General features: G+C 52.9%; 2 protein-coding genes across 11 annotated transcripts in view; one reads left to right on the forward strand and one right to left on the reverse strand.

Annotated features, from left to right (window-relative positions):
- Window positions 1-12,488, forward strand: part of DNAH10 (dynein axonemal heavy chain 10) — a 152,442-nt gene extending 139,954 nt beyond the window's left edge. For 2 of the 6 annotated variants that reach the window (XM_007189638.2, XM_057527371.1), the window contains 14 exons: window positions 520-624; window positions 1,040-1,194; window positions 1,771-1,925; window positions 3,525-3,708; window positions 4,321-4,521; window positions 5,217-5,426; window positions 5,560-5,655; window positions 6,380-6,551; window positions 7,162-7,293; window positions 7,475-7,686; window positions 7,778-7,945; window positions 9,883-10,063; window positions 10,999-11,144; window positions 11,632-12,488. In XM_007189638.2, the coding sequence (XP_007189700.2) occupies window positions 520-624; window positions 1,040-1,194; window positions 1,771-1,925; window positions 3,525-3,708; window positions 4,321-4,521; window positions 5,217-5,426; window positions 5,560-5,655; window positions 6,380-6,551; window positions 7,162-7,293; window positions 7,475-7,686; window positions 7,778-7,945; window positions 9,883-10,063; window positions 10,999-11,144; window positions 11,632-11,778 (2,264 nt within the window). In that variant the 3' untranslated portion in view covers window positions 11,779-12,488. Of the gene's footprint in view, window positions 1-519; window positions 625-1,039; window positions 1,195-1,770; window positions 1,926-3,524; window positions 3,709-4,320; window positions 4,522-5,216; window positions 5,427-5,559; window positions 5,656-6,379; window positions 6,552-7,161; window positions 7,294-7,474; window positions 7,687-7,777; window positions 7,946-9,823; window positions 10,064-10,998; window positions 11,145-11,631 lie in introns of those variants that run through there. The other 4 variants (XM_057527374.1, XM_057527372.1, XM_057527373.1 and 1 more) reach the window with 3 other exon arrangements.
- Window positions 12,489-12,848: 360 nt separating this feature from the next.
- Window positions 12,849-23,893, reverse strand: part of CCDC92 (coiled-coil domain containing 92) — a 30,809-nt gene continuing 19,764 nt past the window's right edge. For 2 of the 5 annotated variants that reach the window (XM_057527343.1, XM_057527342.1), the window contains 4 exons: window positions 18,393-18,951; window positions 16,882-17,028; window positions 16,238-16,279; window positions 12,849-14,263 (listed from right to left, as the gene is read on the reverse strand). In XM_057527343.1, the coding sequence (XP_057383326.1) occupies window positions 13,485-14,263; window positions 16,238-16,279; window positions 16,882-17,028; window positions 18,393-18,414 (990 nt within the window). In that variant the 5' untranslated portion in view covers window positions 18,415-18,951 and the 3' untranslated portion in view covers window positions 12,849-13,484. Of the gene's footprint in view, window positions 14,264-16,237; window positions 16,280-16,881; window positions 17,029-18,392; window positions 18,952-22,791; window positions 23,189-23,893 lie in introns of those variants that run through there. The other 3 variants (XM_057527345.1, XM_057527344.1, XM_057527346.1) reach the window with 2 other exon arrangements.

Raw genomic sequence — 23,893 nt, forward strand, 5'->3', positions numbered from 1 at the left:
CATGGCGGCTTTCACAGTACAATGGCAGAGTTGAATAGTTATGACAGAGACTGTCTAGTCTGCAAAGCCGAGTCGATTTACTCTCTGGCCCTTTATGGAAAGTTTGCTAATACCTCTTCTCCACTGTAAGAACTTTTGCTTTGAGTCGGGCAAACGACCAGCACTTCATTCAGAAGGTGGCCCTGAACCTCCATCATACGGTCCTTCATCTGCTTGGGGGGATCCCCCCCTCCTCTTCCCACGAGGGCGTGGTAAGTGCCGCCCGGAGACATGACCATTTCAGATGCGTACGAGCGAGGGTCACTGCCCGTTGCACTTGTGGGCATGACGTGTCAATTGAGCTCATAGTTTTTGCATGCAGGTGTTCACGGACACCAAATGCAAAGATGGCTAAATGCAACTAACTGTGCAGTTGAGGTTCTTCAGTTCATTTCTCTGAAATTTAAGCATGGTGTGCATAAGAAACCCTGTGTTTAAATGCATTTGTTTTATCCAGACCCGTCTGTTGTTTCTCTTCAGGGTTGTTTGAGAGGCACAAGTTACTTTTTTCTTTCAATATGACTATCAAGATAGAACAAGCAGAGGGGAGAGTCCCCCAGGAAGAATTAGATTTCTTCTTAAAAGGTAATGAATTTGCCTCATTTCGTGCTTCCCAACTCCCTGGACCCACGTTGCACATGTGTATGAGTTTGTTCACCAAAACAAACAACAGCAGAAATTTGCCTTCCTTAAAACTTGGCTTCCAGTAGCACTGCTTTAGTAAATATCTCAGTTGACAGTTCCAGCCTCAGAGCTAGTTCGAGTTAACGCAGAGCAGCCAGCCTCTGCCTTAAGGCTGCCCCGAGGCTGGAAGCCAGAGCCAGAGCTTCCTGGCTGGAGTTATGGACGGTGACAGGGGAAGCCTAACCCTCTTCTCTTTCCAGACCCCTTTTGAGAAGTAGATTTTCCCCCAAAGTGAGGGAAGCCCAGGAATGGAGCTGCTTACTCTTCCCCGTGTGTTGGTGTCGGCTGTTTACTCCTCTTATCCTGTTGTGATTAGGAAACATTTCCCTGGAGAAAAGCAAACGGAAAAAACCCTGTGCTTGGTTGTCCGACCAGGGATGGGAAGATATCATTCTTTTATCAGAGATGTTTCCAGACAACTTTGGGACTCTTCCTGATGATGTGGAGAAACATCTGACTGTCTGGCAGGAGGTGAGCAAGTGTTCTCTTTCTCCTCCTTCCCTTCCCCGCATGTCACTAATCTCCACACTTAATCTGTAGCCTAACTCCCTATGAGTGTGAAGATCTGCCTCTGAGTGGCTCGTGCAGAGTGTAGCCAATGCCCTCTAACTCCCTGGATGGAATTCTCCTTTATCTACTTCAACTAGTTTTGTGGGAGAACTATCCATCTATCTCTCCAACTGTCTATCCATTTGTCCATCCATCCATCCATCCATCCATCCATCTGTCCATCTGTCTATCTATCCATCCATCCATCCATCTGTCCATCTGCCTCTATCTATCTGTCCATCCATCCATTCAAGAAACTTTTTGAGCATCTGTGGATGGACCATGTCCCTTGATGGGCAGTGGGAACTCAACAGTCCATAAGACTCAGTCCATCCCTTCCTAAAGTTCAGAGTTTGGGGGGTAGAAAATGACAGATCTGACTAGACGTGGCCTGTAGATTTCATCCCTTTACAGGGGCTCTTGGGACCTTCACATAAAAGGGGGGGCCTATATCATTTCTCAGTTGACGCCAGCATGAATGTTCTTTGCTTTTCCCAGTGGTATGACCTGGATTCACTTGAGCAGTTTCCATTCCCCCTGGGTTATGATGACAACATCACCCCTTTCCAGAAGTTGCTTATTTTGCGCTGTTTCCGTGTGGATCGGGTATATCGGGCCGTGACCGACTACGTGACTGTAACAATGGGAGAGAAGTGAGTTGCTTGTGTTTGCTTGGCCCTTTCTGTGGGGTAGAATGTCTAATGTCACCCCTTCCTGGACTCACGGATGGCAGTGGGGGGCCACCTCCAGCGAGGGCTGCCTTTGAGCATGATTTGGTAGCCACTCTAGAGCAGCGCTGTTTAAGAGAAATACAGTGTGAGTGACATGTGTAATTTCAAGTCTTCTGGTAGCCACATTCAAACAGAAGCAGGTGAAATTAATTTTAATAACAGTTATCATAAGCATATAAAATATAATATATTAATATATAATAATATACATATAATATTTACTAATAATAAGTAACTGTATTTAATTATTAAATGATACAAATGAACCTATTTACAAAACAGAAACAGACTCACAGACATAGAAAACCAACTTATGGTTACCAAAGGGGAAAGGTGAGGGGGAGGGATATATTAGGAATTTGGGAGTAAAATATACACACTACTATATATAAAATAGATAAACAACAAGGACCTACTGTATAGCACAGGGAACTATACTCAATATTTTGTAATAACCTAGATGGGAAAAGAATCTGAAAAAGAATATATATTTATATTATAACTGAATCACTTTGCTGTACACCTGAAACTAACACAACATTGTAAATCAACTATACTTCAATTAAAAAAAGTAAATTTATAAAAAAGGAAACAGTCAAAATTAATCTTAATAACAATCATCATAAGTTATATATATTAATATATCATATAATATAATATAAATAATATGTATTAATAATTAACTATATTTAACTCAAATATTAAAATATTATTTCAACATGTAATGGATTGAGATATTTTGCATATTATTTTGATATTAAGGCTTTAAAATCCTGTGTGAATTCACAGGTACAGCACATCTCAGTTTGGACTAGCCACACTTCAAGTGCTCAATAGCCACACGTGCCTGATGGCTCCCATATTGGTAGCTCTGGAATCGAGGGCGAAGCCGGATGGGTAACTTAGGGTGACGAACTCAAATCTGCCTCCACGGCCGGCGGGTGATGGAGAGGACTGAGTGTGGCTGGACAAGCACTCAGGCACACTGGAGAGTGTCAAGCCCTGGCCAGCAGCCCCTTAACTCCAGCTGACTGATGCCAGGTGGCGGCGGGGACCCAGATCTCTGACTCTTCAAAGGAAACTAGAAATTTGGATTTCTACATGAAATCTCCCAATTATTATGTGCTGGCAACTAATTTTTTAAAAATCTCGAGATGCAGCCCATTCAGGACACGCCTGTGGAGCCGCCGGTGTGGGACCTCTGGGCTCAGTGCCCAGGGCACGTCCACCTGGAAGGCAGGCTTGTCAGGAGGCATGCAGCTCAGTACAGGTCTCCTGAACCACCCAACCTGGATGTACCAGGCTCTGCAGAGAGGTCCCCATCACCCAGGAGCTTATTACCGTCCAGTGAACGAGATGTGTGTAAAAACTGGATTCCAAAACAAGGCTGAGCAAAGAGCCATACCAGAGGAACAGTCAGAAGGTTCTGGACACTGGGAGGAAGAGCGCTGGTCGGACTGGCCGGCCCCTGCCTGGCGCTGTCCTCCCGGGAGCGTTTTCCAGTCGTGTTTCTTTCCCCAGGTACGTGCAGCCTCCGATGATCAGCTTTGAAGCCATCTTTGAGCAGAGCACACCCAACTCGCCCATTGTGTTTATCCTGAGTCCTGGCTCTGACCCTGCCAGTGACCTTATGAAATTAGCCGAGCACAGTGGTTTTGGAGGGAACCGCCTCAAATTCCTTGCCATGGGTCAAGGTCAAGAAAAGGTAAATTGTTGTTGGAAGGAACAAGCTCTAAATGTGGGTGAGGTCACCGGCCCTGTTAGGAATGAATTAACGAATGTTTGGCTTTAAGCTAAGAGTGCCGCCCCACACACACAAGTGCCGTGCATTTCCGGTCTACGGAGCAGTAATCAAATGTCACAGCGATGACAGTGTGACAGTAGTATAGTTCTAGAGCTAACCTGCTGTGATTGCCCAGCCTGGTACCGTCGGTATGTTCTGCTGCTTCCAAAGCCCCTTCACGTCCAGTCTTTCTCTCCCTCAGCCCTTGCAAGAGCCACGTTTTGGATCAGGGCTGTCACTGCCCCAGTGGCAAGGCCAACAGGTCAGGGGGCAGGTGCCACTGCGTCCGAGGTTGGAGCTCTGGGAGCTGAGGGAGGCCAATGAGTGCAGCCCAGCGGACCTGGGTGGCCCCGGAGGAAGTCTAAAGGGTTGCTTCTTCGAAGGCTCCCTCTGTAGCTCCTGGACCGCTGGCTCCTCTGTGGCTTCTGCTGCAGCGGCCAGTGGTTTCCTGGTGCCTGCAGCGGGTCTCTGGGAGAGCACGGGATGGTGTGGCAGTGGGACGCCGACTCTTCCTTTCTGTCTCTGTCGGAGCAGGTGGCCCTGCAGCTGCTGGAGATGGCGGTGGCTCGAGGGCAGTGGCTGACGCTGCAGAACTGCCATCTCCTGGTCCAGTGGCTGAAGGACCTGGAGAAGGCCCTGGGGAGGGTCACCAAGCCCCACCCCGACTTCCGCCTGTGGCTCACCACGGACCCCACCGAGGGCTTCCCCATCGGAATCCTGCAGAAGTCCTTGAAGGTCTGGCTGCAGGACAGACAGACGTGCCCACGGCTCGGTTCCTTACCTCACTCCCGTTTTGCTGTGCGCGTGTGTGTGTTTAGGATAGAGTTGGGACCCCATGGACACCCCCCCCTTTCCCAATTCCATTTCTCCCTCTCCCTTCAGAGGGAAGCACTGTCCAGAATAGGGTGACAATTATTGGGTGACAGTGACGACTCCCAGGCCCGTCTGTATCACTTCTGCATGTCCTCAAAACAATTTCTGGGTTAGTTTTCATGGACTTCACATTTATCCTTTTTAACTCTAATGATTGGCCCTCCCACAGCCCGCAGAACTGGAGTGCTTGTGTGTGTAAGTTTCAAGGAGTTTACGTGCCCTGTTTAATTTAATCTCTGGGAACATGTTGGGGAATGGTTTCGTCATCTCTCTCTTCCTCCAAGACAGGGAGAGGGAAAAATTAGCTACTTCTATTTTACATTTGAGGATCCCATGGATCAGAGGAGGTTGAAAGAGCCTTCCTGGGGTCGTTTGATGAGTCAGGGCAGAGCTGGAACAACGTCTAGTTTTTAACTCATTCACGTGGGCCCTTGGGAATAGGGAAGATGGCTTTGCAAGGACGGAGGGAAAGCCAAGACGTCTGCAGTCTGCACACTCTTCAGAGCCCTGCTCGTGGGCCTGGGGTTTCCGTCACCATCGGTCTTTGCTTCCGACAGGTTGTCACCGAGCCACCCAACGGGCTGAAACTCAACATGAGAGCGACGTACTTCAGGATCTCTCCTGAGATGCTGGACCAGTGTCCACACCCTGCTTTCAAGTCCCTGGTCTACGTGTTGGCGTTCTTCCATGCTGTGGTGCAGGAGAGGAGAAAGTTCGGGAAGATCGGGTGGAACGTGTACTACGACTTCAACGAGTCTGACTTCCAGGTGAAGAGGCGGCTACTGCCTGTCCCCGGGGACACTCCCTCCTTAGTTGTTCCTGCCCACGTTCTCAGAAAACAGTCAGAACGCGAATGACTATGGGTTTTCGGATACCCAGGCCTGTTCCTCCTCTTTTCAGGTCTGCATGGAAATTCTGAACACATACTTAACAAAAGCTTTCCAGCAGCACGACCCTCGGATCCCGTGGGGCAGCCTCAAGTACCTAATTGGGGAGGTAGGAGCACCCCGGGCACCGTCTGCAGGCCCCCGGGGTGGGCTGGGCTGTGGCCTGGTGCCCCTGGTCCATGGCCCCCGAGCCTTCTGCGACTCCCCTCTTGCTCCTGCTGCCCATCAGCTGAAGGCCCCTGGGTCTCTGTGAAACACCCGCCCGGCCCCGGTTCATCACCCTGTTATTCTTTGTCCTAAGTGAGCGACCTTCACCTGGGAGTTTGGACTCATCGCCCTGGGGACTCATGTTCCTTGCTGAGGATGCCTCAGGCATGTCACTGGAGCCCTGCTCCTGTTCAGCGGGCCTGGAGGTCCACTCTGGAGGCCACGACCTTACACAGCGCTCGTGGGAAATCTTCCCCGGAGGCCTGTGTGTGGCTCAAACATAGACGTCACTGTTCCAAAGACAAAAGCGGCTGCTGGCTCCTTGGGTTGTTTTGTTTGCTTGTTCGCCATGTTTTAGGGAGTTGGCCAGTTGCACACTGGCTCCCAGCATTTCATGAGGACTGCTATCACCTTGGGCTCTATGAGTCTGCACACAAGCCCTCTTGTATATAGTGGCCCAAAGGCTGTGCAAGTCAGCACGGTTTGAGCTGTACAGTGGCCGGGCAGCAGGAGTGTCACTAAGGACGCATCCGGGCTTGGCCCTGGACGATCTGCTGGGCCTGGGGCCTCAGGGCCCACCCCGTAGGTTCTGGGTCCTGGCCGGCTCTCACTCCCTGTAATGTCAGGTCATGTACGGAGGACGGGCCATCGACAGCTTTGACCGGCGTATCCTGACCGTCTACATGGATGAATACCTGGGAGACTTCCTTTTCGATACTTTCCAGCCATTCCACTTCTTCTGGAACAAGGAAGTGGACTACAAAATCCCCGCGGGGGATGTCAAGGAAAAATTTGTTGGTGAGATTTCTCAGCCATCAGAAAGTATGTTAAATGTTTTATTCTAAGGGAGCCCATACATTTCAGCTGTTCTGGTTTCTGTGGTTGGCTTGATGGTTCTTCTGACCCCTTCCCTGGTGGGACTCTTTGACTGCTCGGGGGTGTTTTCTTATGCCTTTTAGCGGGGCCCAGGGGGCTCTTCCTAGCCTCAGAGCTGATGGAGTTAGTTCAGACTTCCTGTCCCGGAAGGATGGTAAATATATCAGAATCTCCCTGGAAGGTCAGAGTGGCCCCTGGGAAAGTCACTGAGCCATTTTCATAAAAGATACACGTAGAGGAAGTTCCCTGGTGGTCCAGTGGTTAGGACTCTGCACTTTCACTGCTGTGGGCCTGGGTTTGATCTCTGGTTGGGGAACTAGGATCCCGCAAGCCGCGAGGCATGGCAAAAAAAAAAAAAAGATGCACACAGAACTGTATTGGGCGTGGTGGTGTAGAATTCTTATTTGAGAAGCACGTCACCCTCTCAGAGGTGGAACCTAGTCTAACGTGTGTGGGGACGTCGAGGCTGTGGGCCCTCAGCAATCGGAGGTGGCACGGCGGTGTAACCGCTGTTTGTTCTCTCCCATTACAGAAGCCATTGAGGCCCTCCCTCTGGCCAACACGCCTGAAGTGTTTGGGCTTCACCTCAACGCTGAGACCGGATATTACACTCAGGCAGCTCGAGACATGTGGTCTCACCTGCTGGAGCTGCAGCCTCAGACGGGTAAAGTCCCCTGCAGAGGACTGTGGTCATCGGACTGGGGACAAAGGGCACTGGCGCCAAGTGTTGCTTCGGGTTCTGATAGCTTCCGTACTGTTGGTGCCCTTCTGAGAACCAGAGGCACAGGCTGCCCCAGTCCTGCACTCAGGTGCCTTGCTCTCTCTAAAAAGTGTCCTGATTTCAGGGGAATCCAGCACTGGCATTAGCCGCGATGAGTACATTGGCCATGTGGCCCAGGACATAGAAAACAAGATGCCCAAAGTCTTTGACTTGGACCTGGTCAGGAAGCACCTGGGGACGGCCGTCTCCCCCACCTCAGTGGTGCTCCTGCAGGAGCTGGAGCGCTTCAACAAGCTGGTCATACGGATGTCCACGTCCCTGGCTGAACTTCAGAGGGTAAGCCTGTTCCTCAAGTGCAAATTCCTGCCTCAGTGGAGTGCTGGGTTTCCCGCTAGTCTCGCCTGACTGCTCTTGATTCTATAAACAGGCCTTGGCTGGAGAAGTTGGGATGAGCAGTGAATTAGATGATGTAGCCAGGTCTCTCTTTCTCGGGCAAATCCCTAATATCTGGAGAAAGCTTGCCCCTGACACCTTAAAGTCCCTCGGAAACTGGATGCCCTACTTCCTGCGGAGGTTCAGCCAGTACACGACATGGGTGAGTGAGGCAGCGGTCTGCTTGCTGGTTCAAGGCTTGGCCTGGACCCCCTCAAACCACTTCCCGACTCCTCCTCCCCTCCCCAGCGGTACCTCTGTCAGGAGCTGATTGGGTGCTCTGGAAATGGTCTCGGACTCTGCAAGCATATCTGTTTTTTTTCCTTTTCTTCCTTCCCCCCTCCCTTCCTTCCTCCCTTCCTTGGGGACTTCCCTGGTGGTGCAGTGGTTAAGAATCTGCCTGCCAATGCGGGGGACACGGGTTCAAGCCCTGGTCCGGGAAGATCCCACATGCCGCGGAGCAGCTAAGCCTTTGTGCTGCAACTACTGAGTCTGCTCTCTAGAGCCCTCGAGCCACAACTACTGAGCCTGTGTGCCGCAACTACTGAAGCCCGTGCTCCCCAACAAAGAGAAGCCACCGCAAGAAAGAGTAGCCCCTGCTCGCCACAAATAGAGAAAGCTCACGCACAGCAACGAAGACCCAACCCAGCCAAAAATAAATAAATATATTAAAAAAAAAAAAGACTGAAGCATACTATGCACAACTTGATTTATCCATCTAAGAGTCTATCTTGGCAATTGTTCCATCTAAGCACATCTAGATGTCATTCCTTCTAGGCTACTCCATCTCACAGATATCCCGTATCCTTTCCCCTGATGGATATTTAGGTGGTTACCATTGTTTTTTTGTTTTCTTTTTGGATTTTTTGTTTTGCTAGTACGAACAACATTCTGGTGCACATGCCTTTGGAGACTCATATGAGTATATTCCATGGGTACAATGGAAGAGTTGGATCCGAGTGTGTGCATTTTAAATTCTGACAGATCTTGTCAGATGGTTTTCTGGAGAACTTGAAACCACAATGTACGAGAATGATTATTTCCTCACCCCTCTGCAACATGGTGTGTTCTTAATATTTTGGATCTTTTTCTCCTTCATAGGTAAACAATAATATCAACTATGTTGGTTGTGTATTTCTTTAATTATGGTGAGGCTGAGTGTATTTGACATGTTTATAGACATTTTGTGTTTTTCTGTGAACTGTCTTTGTATCTTGATTTCATTTTTATCAAGTTCTCCACCTTTTTTAAAAAAATTATTTATTTATTTATTTTTGGCTGCGCTGGGTCTTCGTTGCTGTGCGCGGGCTTTCTCTAGTTGCAGTGAGCGGGGGCTACCCTTCGTTGCTGTGCGCGGGCTTCTCCGGTGGCTTCTCTTGTTGCAGAGCATGGGCTCTGCGCACGGGCTTCAGTAGTTGTGGCGCAGGGGCTTAGTTGCTCCGCAGCATGTGGGATCTTCCCGTGGGATCAAACCCGTGTCCCCTGCATTGGCAGGCAGATTCTTAACCACTGCGCCACCAGGGAAGCCCCTCAAGTTCTCCACCTTCTAAAATTGATTTTTAAGAGCTCTTTGTACATCAAGGGAATTAACCCTTTTGTCTGCTGGTGTTGCAGATATTTCCCCAGCTTGCCTTAAGCTTTTTGATTTTGTGGTATTTTTTCCATAGGAAACTTTTACATTTTAATGTAGTCAAATAGATCAGTCTTTTCCTTTATGGCTTCTGGGTTTTGTATTCCCACTTCAAGATTCTGAAAACATTCATTGGAGATTTGATTTGTACTTTTGTGGTTTATTTATTTATTTTTGTTTTGTTTTTATTTTTTTGGGCTCGCTGCGCGGCATGTGGGATCCTAGTTCCCCGACCAGGGATCGAACCCACGCCCCCTGCAGTGGAAGCGCTGAGTCTTCATGTGGTGTATTTTTTATATTTAAATCTTTGCTCCACCTGGAGTTTGGCGATCCAGCTTGTTTTTCCCAGTGGGCTGCCAGTTGTCCCAACACCATCTTCCTGCCCCTAACGTGAACTACATCTTTTGTCAGCTTTGACCCTGGCATTGGATGGCAGCCCCAGGCTCTCGGCAGCTGCCTTCTCTCTCCAGGTCACCGAGAGTGAGCCCCGTGTGATGTGGCTCTCGGGGCTGCACAGCCCAGACTCCTACCTCGCGGCCCTGGTGCAGGCCACCTGCCGGAGGAACGGCTGGCCGCTGGACCGCTCCACCTTGTTCACGCAAGTGACCAAGTTCCAAGATGCAGACGAAGTGAATGAGCGGGCGGGACAAGGTACGGCCAGCTCCCTGCGCATTCACGGCCTCTCATGTAGGGTCTCCCTCCCCAAGCCACCCTCCAAAGGGCTGAGCACAGTGTGGGCCCGGAAAGTCAGACTGCTGCAAATACTGGCCATGTTTGGGTGCTGTCCACGTGGGGCTTGACGTCTCTGAGGGTGAGTCCAGATGTTTCTCATCCAGTTTTTCCATTGAGATGTGGGCTGATGTCAGGGGAGAGCTGAGCCACACTCGCCCAGCTTGACTGTGGGAAATGGGCTCCTAGGTTAGAAAGAACTGGATCGCCAGGTGGCTTCCCTGGAACCCATGAGGGCCCGGGGGGCATGGGAGCCAGAGAGCAGGATGGGCTAGGTGGGAACCGTTCAATTGTGCTATAAGGTCAAGTCCCTTAGACACTGGTTACTGAGTGTGTGAACTGCGGCTGGAAACTGTGGTGTCCCGGGGGGTCGTGTCTTAGAGGACATCTCACTGCAAGCACAAAAGCCCTCTTCAGCTAGCTTAGGGAGAGGGGGTTTATGGTGAACATTCAGGAGCGCTCAGTCCCCTTTGGAGAAGGCCAGCGAGGTCTCAGAGGGACTGGCAGTGTTGGGGTGGCCATGGTGCCAGCTGACTCTGGGGCCCGAGGCCGGTTAAGTCTGTGGGCCTTGATGCCACATCGCTGGGCAGAGGCGACCACCCCTCTTCCATGGGCTGTGGCCATATGGAGGGTCACGGGGTCTCCAGGGTGTCCCATCTGGGCTCTACAAAAGGAAAGTGGGCGGGGTAGAAATGGTGGCCACCCGTTTTGGGAAAAGGCCGGGGCTGTGTCTGGGGAAGGAGAATCAGTTAGTTACCCTTTTGTTTGTCCATATGCACATCTGCTAGAGCTGCCGCATGCACGGCAGAATGACACTTGCCTCCGCCTAAGTCCGCCTCTCTTCCTGGTGCCTCTAGGATGCTTTGTCTCAGGACTCTATCTAGAAGGCGCCGACTGGGATATAGAAAAAGGATGTCTTATCAAGAGCAAATCCAAGGTGCTGGTCGTCGACCTGCCGATCCTGAAGATCATCCCCATTGAAGCCCATCGCCTCAAACTGCAGGTGAAAGGTCGACGCCTGCCCCGTTTCCCCTCTTCTCCTCTGACTGGAGGTAGACACCAGGTGGTTTCCAAGAGTCTTGCCTTCTAGCACAGGGGCTCTTAACCTTTCGGGGCTGGGGGAAGCCTTTGAGCCACGTCCCGGGGAAAAATGCACGCGTGCGCATGCATGTGTACAGAGCCTTCCGGGGGCGGCACGGGTTCAAGGTTGGAGGCTGTGGTCCAGCCCAGCTTGAGGAGCGACTCCTCCCTTCTGGTGAAATTCTGCGCACATTGAGTGGATCAGAAGGTAGTTACATCCGGTGTGGACGGCAGGCGCACCTGCGGGACGGCCTGCTCTGCCCGCCGACCCCGCTTCTCATGGGTGTCAGCAGAGCCCGGCACCTCGCGGGGCCCCTCCGCACCCTTAGCGCTCAAACGAGCCTTCGCCCTCCCTGGTACCCGCGCTCCCCTCTGCCCGCGCCGGCACCTCACGCCCCTTTTCTGTGCAGAACACTTTCCGGACACCCGTCTACACCACCTCCACGAGAAGGAACGCCATGGGGGTCGGCTTGGTTTTTGAAGCCGATCTCTTTACCACGAAGCACATTTCTCACTGGGTCCTGCAAGGGGTGTGCCTCACCCTGAATTCTGATTAACCCTCTGGGTGAGGAAAACGGCACGAGATTCTGTCTGTGGCCGGCAACGGATGTGCTGGGAATTCGTGAAGACTCATCATCTGCTGTCACTTCTTGGGGCCTCTCGAGGCAGGAGGGGGGTTGACACTGATTTTTTTCTTTCATTTGAAATCAGCCATTTATATCTCTTTCCATATAAGTTAACCTGAATGGTTTTATTTTTTCAAACTTTTAAAAAAAGGATTCTGTGGTATTCAAAAAGTAAATTCAAAAAGAGCATTTTAAGACGTGTCGAATTTGCTTTTCCTTCTCAGGGGAACCACTTAAGCAAAACTGCCTGGCATGTCGATGGCACAAGTGAGAATTCTAACGTAAACTGTCGAAGGTGGTGTTTTGATAGTCTAGGTCTGTTTCAGCAGACGCCCCTCTGGAGCGAGGGCTGCGTGCTGGGGCGCGTGGTAGAAGGCCTCGGCTGCTGTGCGGAGGCAGCAGGGCCCCCTTCCCTGGGCTGATGAGGCCGGAGTCACCCACACCCTTCCAGAACTCTCCAGCCCGGCTCCCCGGGCGCTGGCCTGGCAGCGTGTGGGTGAAGGTGCTGAGCCTGGTGTTTTGATTCCTGCGTGAGCTCCTGCCCCCAACCTGCCTGGGGCTGTGAGGGGCTGCGTGCAGACGTAGACCCTGAAGGACCGGCGGCTACCGGGCGTCCCTTCCTCCTGCGCACCTGGGGCTACTCCGGCCAGGCCCGGCCGGGGGCGAGGAGCGGCTTTACCCTGCGAGGGAGGAACGGGGCTGAGCTGAGCGCTGGCAGGACACGAGGGCGAGGCCAGTCACGGGGACAACTGGCTTTTGCTAGAACCTCCGAGGCGCAGAACGTTCTAAGGGATGGCGCAGGGCGGTGAGACACGGCAGGGGACGCGTCGTTCCGGAAGTGAACCCCACCCCGGGACGCAACCCTGGGTGAGCCCACTGTCTGGGCAGCAGTTACTGGGGGCGAGGGGCAGGAGCGGGTGCTATTTCTTTCTCTCCCACTGTTCCCCACCCCCCAGGCCCAGCCTCGGGTGGTTTAATAAAAGACACAAAACAGAAAGAAGGCAGGTTTAGAAAATAAAGTTTGTTGGGATCTTGAACATTTTGGATAAAACTAACAAAAAACAACACACATTCAGGTCGTGGTGATATGAGTGACGTCATCTTATTTAGTTCCCGTGACTTAACAGACATCTGCTCGGTTATCCGTGCCGCCCCCGGGGGAGGGTGGGGAGGGTGTGTCGGGAGGTTACGGGGGTCTCCTGGAGGGAGCAGGGCTGCTCCGCACAGGCCGCCCTGGAAACGGGAGGGATGAGGTCAAGGTCGTTATGTGTTGCTCCGACTTTATAATTAGGCGTGTGACTATCTGATGTCGTTAACGTCGAGCAGCGACGCAGCCTGCGGCCCGTGCTTTGTCCGCGAGCGCGCTGAGGTTCCGCGGAGCGGGGCTGGAAGCAAGCGAGTCGGCGCACAGGTGTTCGGCCGCAGCGATTAGTAAATACGGATTGTGCAGCAGGGACACGATCGTGTTTTGGTGTCAGAGGGCAAGAGGAGCAGGAGGAGAGGAATCTGTTGACAGGTGTGGGAAAATGTGGCATGCACGGGAATTTAAAGAGAAAAGGGACAGAGGAGGCGCGGCGGCGCTTTTCCCGGTAGCGACCACAGTGCCCGGAGCGCGCGGTGGAGGGCCGCGAGGGCCTTCACACAGTTCTGTCCGTCCCTGAGTGCTTCCTCACCACCTTGCCGCCTCCGTTCACCTGGTCCACCGCCAGCGTCTCCACCTCGGGCGGGGCCTGCGCCGGGGTCACGTGGTGGATGCGGTGCGCCACGCCCACGTGCGCCTTGTGCGGCTTCTCGCGGGCGGGGCTGGGCTGCTCGCCGGCGCTGCGGTCCGAGGCGATGGGGGGGATGACGAGGGGCCGCTCCTTGATGAGGTGGACCTCGGCCGACTCCCTGGCCAGCAGGAACGGGGTGGGGTCGGGCATGGCGTCCACCGGCTCCCGCAGAAGCAGTTTCCGGCTGTCGGCCCCGAATCTGTAGACATCCTCGAACTCCGGGTGCAGCGGGGCCGAGAGGCTCTTCTTCATGCGGCGCCGGGGCGTCTCGGGCAGCCTGTCCTTGGGAGGCGCCGGCTTGTAGCTGGCCAGCGCGGGGCTGCCGGCCGCGCTGCCGTCCGCGGTGCCGCCGGAGCTCAGGAGCTTCCTCTTGGTGGCGTGCAGCTGCGACGTCAGGTAGGCGATGGTGCCGGCGCGCTGCTCCAGCTCGCTGGTCAGCACGCCCAGCTTGTGGCTCTTCACCTTCAGCTCCTCCAGGTACTTCCTCTCGCGCTCCTTGATGGTGTTCTCCAGCACGGCGACCGCGGCGTTCTTCTGCTCCAGCTGCTTCAGCAGCTCGTTGTTCTCCTCCTCCTTCAGTTGCAGCTGAGCCTCCAGCTCTTCACATCTTTTCTTGAGTTCGCTGCTTCTAGAAGATCCGTCTCCTGGAAGGACAAGCCGAGGGGGGCGGAGTGAGAACCCGAGGGCAGGGCGGCCAGGCCCTGGGGGGGCAGGGAGACCTTCTGTGCGGGGATCGCCTCCCCTCCCTACGGTGGCGGTTCCCCTGCCCAAGATGGGTGCGGTGCCCACAGGCCACACGGAGGGTAGGACCCCCATCGCTCATGCCACCTCCGTGTCCTCTCCCCCCAGGAAAGGGTGGCAGATCAGGTGGTCTTTGAGGCCCCATCCAGCTCTCCAGCTTATTGCATAAAAGGATGTCTCCAAATTTCAAAAATGCTGACGTTAAAATGGGCAATTTCAGAGTATGAGACCTCTCCAAAGGCTTAGGATTAAACTGTTAGCAGAGCCATCTGTCTGCTCCATTGAAAGCACGGTTTGGAAAGGCAAATGTAGACTTTCTTTATGTCTAAAGCACCAAAGCTCTGAAACTGCGGAGGAGACTGGATGCCAGGCTGCCACCTTTCCCCCGACACGGGTCCCCTCTCTGCGTGTCTCAGAGCACGGCATCCTTGGGCCTGAGCTCAGGCCCTGCCTTGGTCCTTGGCCTGCCCCTAACACCACACAGGCCGCACTTCGGCAAGACTCTCCCTGGCTGTGCTCGTGCCGGTGCAGGGCGGCTGAACGGGGCTGGTGGTCAGGCGGGAACGCGTGTGTGTGGGCGCCTCTCGGATGAGGATGCGGGTTCGGGGGTGTTAGAGGAGCCGCCGAAAAGCTCCTCTGAGAGCCGAGTCTGCGTGTGCTCCTGTAAGGCGTGCTTCCCACCACCGGGCGGGGCACCAGGCCCACCTGAGGGGCTTGCGCTCTGCCCCCCACAGGAGATGCCCCATGCCAGCTGTTAGCGCGAGCCCCTGATGAGGGGCTGGGTCGATGGGCGGGTGGCCTTGGGACTCAGGGCTGAGAACCACACCTGGAGGGGATATAGGGCAAGAATGGTGTTTCTACAGATTAGCCTGGGCCCAGAGGGGACAGGAAGTAAGGACAGCCTGATTTTGGTGGCATGGATGGCAGGGGTGTGGGCTGGACTCCCCGACTGGAGGTGGACATCCTGCTCTCCTGAACCCCTGGACGCCCAGTTCCTGGCCTGCCCCGTCCCCAGGCCCCTCCCCCACCACACACAGGAAAAGGGGGTCCTGGCTCCCGGAAGGCACACTTAGGAGACCTGGCACGGGTGACGCAGATGGAAAGTCAGTGCTGGATGGTGCTCTCGGGCCCAGGGGAACGGTCACGAGGACCTGGACACGCTCATGAATAGTTAACTGCTCGTGTGAGGCCTGTTTAGAAAAAAGTCATCTCGACTCAAATGTGGTTTCTACACTTTTAAAAGCCTCACTCTGTTCTGGGGAGCAGCTATTTGGGACAGGCCACAGAGGCCCCGGCTTCTGTCTCCTCTGCCCCAGCTGCCATCAGGCTGATAGCTTTGGGGGTCCCTGAGGATTCTGGTTTTGGGGGAGCATTTCTGGGACTACAGTCTAGAGAAAGACCTTCAGCGCTGCTCTGGGGGCCCCCCAGTAATGTGACCCCTCACTCAACCAGTCTGTAGAGAGCACACACTTTATGCCAGGTCCTGTGCTAAGCTCCACGGACACAGAGGAGGCGGCACCCCGCTCCGTCTCCTCTTTCCTTCGGTTTAAATCACATCTATTTCTTGATTACAGAAGGGACACATACTCACTGTAAAAAATCAGAAAACCCAGAAGAACACAGAACAGGCATTCCAAGTACGTGTGTCGATCAGAAGAAAATAAAAGCACTCACTCCTCCCGCCCTACCGACAGCCCCTCGTCACACGGAGGGGTCCAAACTGCCCTCCCACCTTTTCTCAGAGCCCTGGTCACACGTGCAACTCTTCACAGCAAGTGTGTTTTCTTCTATGTGTGTAATTAGTGAAAACAGGTGGACCAACATGTGCCTCAACAGGAAACAACACTGGCATCAGCTCTTGGGAAGGGAGTTCTTACCTGTCTGATCCGAACTTTTAAGTGTCAGCTCATAGGTTAAATCTGAAAAGGAGATCATATACGTTAATTCTGTATGATCACAGTATATTTCAAAACCTTCATCAACTCTGTAAATGCACAACCGATTCCCACGATCAGCCTGCGAGTCCTGCCCGAACAGGGCCGAGTTTGGCAGCATTAGAGGCAAGCGTGAGACAGCAACTACCAGCGGCCCCTGTCTTGCTAGGGTTCAGAGGGGACCCTTTCCCCTAATACACACTCCAGCATCCACAATTAGCAGGCAGCTTGCTCTGTGTATTACACTTTGGTCACTGGTTCCAAGACGCACTGTAAATTCTAACCATTGCATTTGGATCCTTCAAGTCCTCAGTAAGCTGAGAACTGGCTTTACAGCTTTACTCTCGGTGCGTGTGGCCTTGGCAAAGAGGATGAGGTAACGCATTCAAATGGACTCCAGGGATGATAGGGTTAACCAGAGAGAGAGAGGAGAGAAGAATAAGACCCCCTTCCCACTCACCCGGCACAGCTTTTGCGCCAGCCAGTGTGAGATGAGCTCGACGACAGGTCCTGCTTTGCTCTACAGCCCTGGCAGGCCTGGGACTGTCCCCCGCCCTGGTCCCCGGAGCCCACTGGGGCCCCCGTACCTGTGCAGTGTTGCTGCAGCCTCCTGATCTCGGCGTGCAGCCCCTTGAGCGTGCTGGTGTGCTCCCGCTGGAGGAACAAGAGGTTCTTCTGCGCGCTGTGCAACTGGTTCTCCAGGTTTGTGGTTGCCATGCTGACATCCAGATGACCTGCGGGGGACACAGGGCCTGGTGGCTGTCCCCGACAACGAGGGTCTCGGGGTGGCGGGCTGGAAGAGGACTCCGCCTGCCGCCTGCCCTCCTTGGCTCTGCGGGCTGGAGGGCAGTGTGAGGCCCCGCTCCGGATGCAGAGGGCTCCCTGATTCCAAATCCTAGGCTCTCCATGGGCTACCCGACTTCAACAGACTGAGACCAAAATCTCTCGGAGGTGAAGCACCGGCTGCCTCCTCTCAGGAAAACTGGGCACGGGGAAGTGGAATCTAGAGCTGGCAGGCCAGGAGGAGGGGGAGGACGAGCGTGGCGTTTCAGAGGGAAGCCCCCTGGACCTCACAGAGTTGAGAGCCCCCCAAATCCTTCTTTTCTCGGGAATTTCCTGAGAACCATCTCACGGGGCCACGTGGTGGCTGCAGGAGTCTGGAGGCCGGACCCAGACCCTGCCATCCCCCCCTACCCCGCCGGCTTCCATCCTCCGTCAGCCACTCGCTCAGGGCCTTCACTGTAACTCGAGAAATGTGGTGAAGTCAGTCGGCCATTCTGTAAAAGCTAGCCCAGTAATTCAAGACGCCTTGCACGGCACTGAAAAAGGCTGAGGATGAAATGTGGATTATTTGCCTATAAATTATTCCTCTGAATACAGAGCCTCGGTGCCTTTTTCCTAATCTGCTGGGCCAACGAGTGCCCCCAAAGGAAATACCACCTCTCAGAGGGCTTCCGGTGGGCGGGTGTGTGGCAGGGTGGCACGAGGGTCTGCTCTGGAGGTGGCAACATGCCGGGCGACACCAAGCACTCTCTGTTATCTGTAAGTCCCGCAGCTTACAGATATTTACACCCCAGCTCTGGAGCTAAGAACGGCGCATACCTGGAACCCAGGGCACGCATTTTCATTCACACAAGGAGGCTGAAGGAGGAAAGGAAAGTGAAGGAGTGCAGAGAAGGACGGAGAATGTGCCAGACAAAGCCTGGGTGAAGAGTGCACACGGACACGTCCTGGAAGGGACACACCTGTCAGGGGAGAAGCTGGCGAGAGAGAGCTGTGACTAAGAAGAAACAGAAAGCGCAGTTTCGGGTGGGAGTGTTCACTGCACCTTATTACAGGAGGTGATCTGGCAAAGTGTATCTGGAGCCTTAGAATTTATCTTCCCTCTGACTTAGCAGTTCCATTTCTAGGAATCCACCAGAGGGAAATAATGACCTCTGTATGAGAAGATGTAGCTAGGAGGACGGTCATTACAGTGCAGTTTACAGTCAGAAAAGCCTGGAAACAACTCAAAATCCAGCAAGAGGGAACTGGTTGAGTAAATATAGGATCATTTCTATGGAAGGAAGATCAGATTTCCCCAGGCCTTGAGCTCTACCTAAAATCTGGCTGCAGGCCATGCCAGAGCTGAGTTTCCATCCATCAGAGCTTTCCTCAGGGGAGCTGACAGCAGCCTTTCCACAGGAGCGAGGAAGGTTTCCGCCCCCGGAATCGTCTCCCTGCTGTAGCCACAAGTTCCTTGTAAGAGGCCGCCGGGCCAGACACTAATTCTAACTGGAGCCCCACGGTGCCTGAGATCCCGACCCTGTGAGGTCAGCATGTGGCCTTGGGAGGAGGACGCTGGCCTAACAAAGGAGCCAGCCCGGAGCAAGGCAAGTCCGGGGCGCGAGCCGTGAAGGGCTGCAGAGCGTCCGAAAGCTGGACAGCCTCGACATCAAATGGAGGCAAATGCAGGACCGCTTCTGGAGCTTCTGGTAGAGATGCCCACGTTTACTTCTGCTCAGCAAACCTGAGTCGGTCACTCTGGCATCAATTCCGTTGTCTCACCAGGAACGTCAACTCCTAGGCGCTACGGTGGGCTTCGCAAGTGGCAACGCCAGAGGAGATGCCTTGTTCTCCTCTTTAAAAGGACAGACCCAAATCTGCGCTCCTGGTGGCTAATGGAAAAAGCAGAGCCTGTGTTTTAGGGGTTTGCCATTGACGAGAAAGAACAATTTACATTTGATCCAGAACTTAGTGGGTCTGGAAGCGTGAAGAACGAGCCGGGTGTACCGTCGCCCCCTCGCTGCCCAGCGGCCTGGAGCACCCACCGCTGCGTCTTGGTGACCCTACTTGGAAAACAGTTCTCAAGTCCACTCGCTTTTCTCCGTCTCTACACCTAAGCCACACCACCCTCACCTGAATCGCTGCAGAATCCTCCCTCTGTCCTCTCTCGCCTCCTCGATTCCATCCCCACATCGCAGCAGAGTGATTTTAACAGAATCTTCGGGGGTTCCCACGGCTCTGAGTGGGGCTGGTCCACATGGGCCCGGGCCTGGCTCTGTGCCCTCTGTGCTCAGCTGCTCAGTGAGCCTCCAGGGCCTTGGCTGGGCCTCGCCTCCGCACCCCGGGGCCTTGTCTTGGGCTCCTCTGCCCAGAGTGCTCCTCTCGGGTCCTCCCTGGGGCCCACCGTTCCCGTGAGCCGACGTCTGCGTGTCCTTTACTTCTCAGCCCAAGTTCACTTCCTCCTGGAAGCCCTGACCCCCAGGCTGGGCGAGGTCACGCACTCTAAGCCTTCATGGCCTGCCCACAACTAGTTAACGGTCTCCCGCCTCCACGCGCGGACTGCAGGCTCGGTCACCGCTGTACCCCAGGCCCTTGCACGGTGCCTGGCACCCAGGAGGCCCACCGCCAGCACCTGCTAACCCAGTGGGCCCCAGCGCCGGGTTGTCCAGCATAGGTGCAGCACCAGGGGAGCTTGAGGCCTTCAGGGCTGAAGAGCCTTTGTTTCCACGAGCTTCTGGCTTAACTTACAGGCATGCCTTGCACAAAGAAAGCATGATATACTAAAACTGCAAAACAGTTTCATCCAGCACTGATGGCAAAAAATGAGGTGTCCCCGAAACCAGAAATAACTATGTGTTCTATGATCTACCATGGGGGGCAGGGAGGGGAGTGGAAATGTGGCCTCAGCAGGCACCCCAGTCCCATCACAGTTTGGTATTAAATTTTATTTGTAACAAATTTAATATGATTTAAATAAGTATTCACATTCTAACTGCCTTGGTGAGTCGGCGACTTGAATGGCACTAAATCTGTAATTCATTAATTCACCGTCATAAGTACAGAAATAAAAGCGTGCCCTTGAAGCTTCCCATTAGCCTGGGCAGGCAGTCTGGGGAAGAAGGAACATGAGGTGAATAGAGGAGCGCGATTATATAATGTGCAAAGCCGGCAAGTGAGCTTTGATGGCTCCGTTTGGAGCCCTGACAACCAGAGGACAAGGGTTTTTCAGCCCCGTGATATTCCATTTGGAGGTTGGTCTCTCTTCTTCCACACTCTATGCTGACTTAAAAGGCCCGGAAGAGGAGACGCCATCTGTGTGGGGCGTTCTCTGGTTGCTGGATATACATGCACGAGACAGGTCCACTTAGGTCCAAGGAAACAAGTCACACCTCCAGATGGGATCCAAATTACTACAGTATTTCCCCATCGGCTCAAAAGGGAACATAGTATCACTAACTTCCTGAGGACAGGGAGTTGCTGCTGCTTAAAAGAAGGTGATGGTTTAATGTCTTCTCATTAGTTACTGATGACATGGAATCACTGCAACGACTTAGTCCTTCCCAGAAGCTGACGTGAATGAAGCTACAGAAGCATCCTGTTTAGGCCAAGGAGACACAGCTGAGAGACGCAGATAATATGGAGGAAGGGATGGAGTTCATCCTGGGAGGCTTGATTCAGAATCTCTGGCTATGGGAGCCAGGGGCATGAAGGAGCATTCACGACCCTTCCCTGAAAGGGTCAGCGTGATGGTTGAAGGTAAGATGCAGGCGTCCGCTGCAGATGAATAATGCATCCTGCTTGAGTAAAAGGCACTCAGGCCCTCTCAGCCGTGTGTCAGCCAGTAATGCAGGGCGACACCCATAAAGCGTGGCTGACGAAACACTGCACTTTCCCTGTCGAAAGGGCATATACTACATGTTGTGGGCTCTTTGTATTGCAGCTTTTTGTCTTGAGGCAATCCCATTTCGTTTCTCAGTGTTATCAGGCGCCATCGGCAATTTTACAGTTATTTGCTCAGTCAAAGGCAGCCTGGTCTGGACACGGGCCCTCTTCTCTCCCCGGAGATGCAGCCCTCACTGCGGAGGATGGGGTTCCAGCCACGGCAGCAGCCAGAGGGCAAGCCCCACTCTGCCCGCTTCCTCCCGTGGAACCCTGGCAGAAGCAAAGGGCACGGGCATCTCAAAGCAAGACCACCTGTGGGGCAGGTTACCTTGATCGTGATTCGGAGGTTAGGCCACATCCATGTTTTTTCCCGTGGCAAGTTCACTGGAAATTAAATTTCTGTGAATTTACTGTTCCCTCTATATGTTCAGAAAGTTAACACTTGAAAAGGGCCAAATTCTATAGAGATTGGCACCTGGCCGAGATGGCTTCCTGGAGCGGGCAGGGATACTAACATCACCTCGTGGTGACAACATGCTTTTAATGACGGTTCTCAGAGAGACGTGAGGACCCCGACCTCACTGGGTCTGCTCTGTATCCGCATGAGGACAAATTGCCTGTCAGTAGCTCACGTCCAGTTCTCAACCTAATTCAAAGTAATGTCCTTTCCTCCCTTTTGGGGCATTAATGTATAAATGATGACATCATGATCTTATTTACGGACCATCTCCGCTCGCGCGAGCACGAAGTGCTTCCCCATCACTTACGTCGTTCGTTCTCACAAACACCCAAGGAAAAACAGGAACGTCCTACCCACAAGTGAAAACATAAATCAAGAAATGCTGCATCTGAGCCTGGAGGCTGCTCCTAGCCCTCAGATCCTGTGGGTGAGGATCTTGAGGGCGGGGGTGGACTTGAACTTCAGGCAGAAATTCAGATGCTTTCCACAAAGCATGCATCCGCTCTCCAGCGCTCTGAAGCTGAGGGGGGAAACGAGCGCAGTCCGCTGCAGCAGCCTCTTGGCGGGAAGGGACGCAGCGCTCCCCCAGCGGAGCACCGGACGAGCCTGGAGGAGCACCTCCCTGCTCACGGAGGTGGGATCCACCGCTCCCTATGCCCCAGGTGGGACAGTCAGCGACCGGGACGGCTCTGCTGACCACCCAATACGGCAGAAAGACTCACCAACAAGTCTTCCTTTTTTTCTTGGCCACGCCATGCGCATGCGGGATCTTAGTTCCCGCTGCCTCGTCCCTCCGATGCTCTTGGGGTCAAGCCCCATGTTCCCAGTGGCCCTGCCTGCTCAGCTGCCCACCCCTGCCCCGGCCTCGCCCCATACCACCTACACTGCTGCCCTCTCACCCCTGGCGTCTGCCGCAGCCCCAGCACGGGGCCTCTGCACACCGGTTCCCGCGATCTGCACTGCTCTTGGCAAACCACCTCCCGCCCCCCCGCCTAATCAGCCCCCGTTCTCCCTTCGTGTCTGAACTCCCGGTTTACATATGGGCTTCAGTTACTTTTATACGGCTCCCCGATGGTACCGACTGGAGATCTCAACAAGGATTACATGGCATTAATCAAAAAGCACTGCAGCAGCACTGATTTGAACATGACCTCATCCTGTAATTTCTTCACACGCCAGAAACAATGTTTTAAAGTATCCCTGGACCACATTTCTTAGACTAAAAGAAATGGAATATCTTTGATAGGAAAAGGTCTCACCATTTAAAAATGGGACACTTCTTTGTTCCTGGGCAATCAAAAGTAGATTTATCTTTTCTCTCAACACAAAGCTCGTGGAAATAGGGTAATAATTTTAGAATCTGAAAAAAAATAGTACACCCAGTACTCACGTGGTGCTGTGAATTAGTTATAACAAGCTATTTTAGATTCTAGTCACGAATAAGTTATAACCCATTCACATCTGGTTCTCATGCCGTGAACCGTCAGAATGACTGCTGTCCCACTGCCTCTGCGCGTGCTCGGCAGGGCCTGGGACCCGGCAAGCGTCTTGTGCACAAGGACCTCTGTGGCTTTTTTGTGGGAACTTTCTGTGTAGCTCTGGTGTCCTTTAGCTGAAGCACTGTCATGGAGTAAATGAAGGTTGGCCAGAGGACAAAGGCAGCAAGTGTAGTGATTAAATGTAAGAGGAGAAGAGATGGTTCCCAGCGGGGAGGTGGTGTCCTTCGTGGATTCATGGACTCAGGAAGTGTTGAGGGCGGCAGAGACCTTCAAATCAACTCTTCCAACACCTCTTTATTTCAAGATCAAGAACCTGTGGCCCAAAGAAGATTTGCTTAGCACAATGGGATAAAAAAAGAGCAGAATGGCCAAAGTCTTGAGGTGCTGGAGTGTTTGGGGTTAAATCTGAACCCTATCTTGTCACCTAAACCATCGTAATATCTAACTTAAAGGGTTAAGTGCTAAATGCAATCACTTATGGTGTCTGGCATGTAGTAAGTGCTCAATAATTGTTACCTATATTATTTTATGTAAATATTGATCAATATATAAATATTGTTTACTTAGTCCCACACTAGGGTATTTCCTGAACATTATCTAAGTGTGGAAATGAGCTAGCAAAGGATTCCAGTTACTTCCAAAGAGGGAAACATAAAAGCAAACAGAAGCATTTTCTGCTGGCCTTTTCCATTTTCACTGGAGAGGAGCCATTCAGGGAAGCAAATAAAGAGAGTCAGGCAGAATCAGGCACCCTAAGGGACAGTAAAACCTACTTCCTACGTTGAATCAATCTATAGTACTCTACGAGAAGCTAAAAAAAGGTCGAAGGCTAATTAGGCCATCAACTCTCAATCCAAAATACCTGCTTGTAGGAAAGGAAACTTACCATCTCTGAAAAATGAAGCCTGATGTGATTCTGAATTCACAACAATCCTAGATAAAGAAAACTGTTTTAAGTTGCATGACCCTGTTATTTCTACTTGCATGTGTATT

This window comes from Balaenoptera acutorostrata, chromosome 13 (assembly GCF_949987535.1).
Source record: "Balaenoptera acutorostrata chromosome 13, mBalAcu1.1, whole genome shotgun sequence".
Classification (NCBI taxonomy): Eukaryota; Metazoa; Chordata; class Mammalia; order Artiodactyla; family Balaenopteridae; genus Balaenoptera; species Balaenoptera acutorostrata.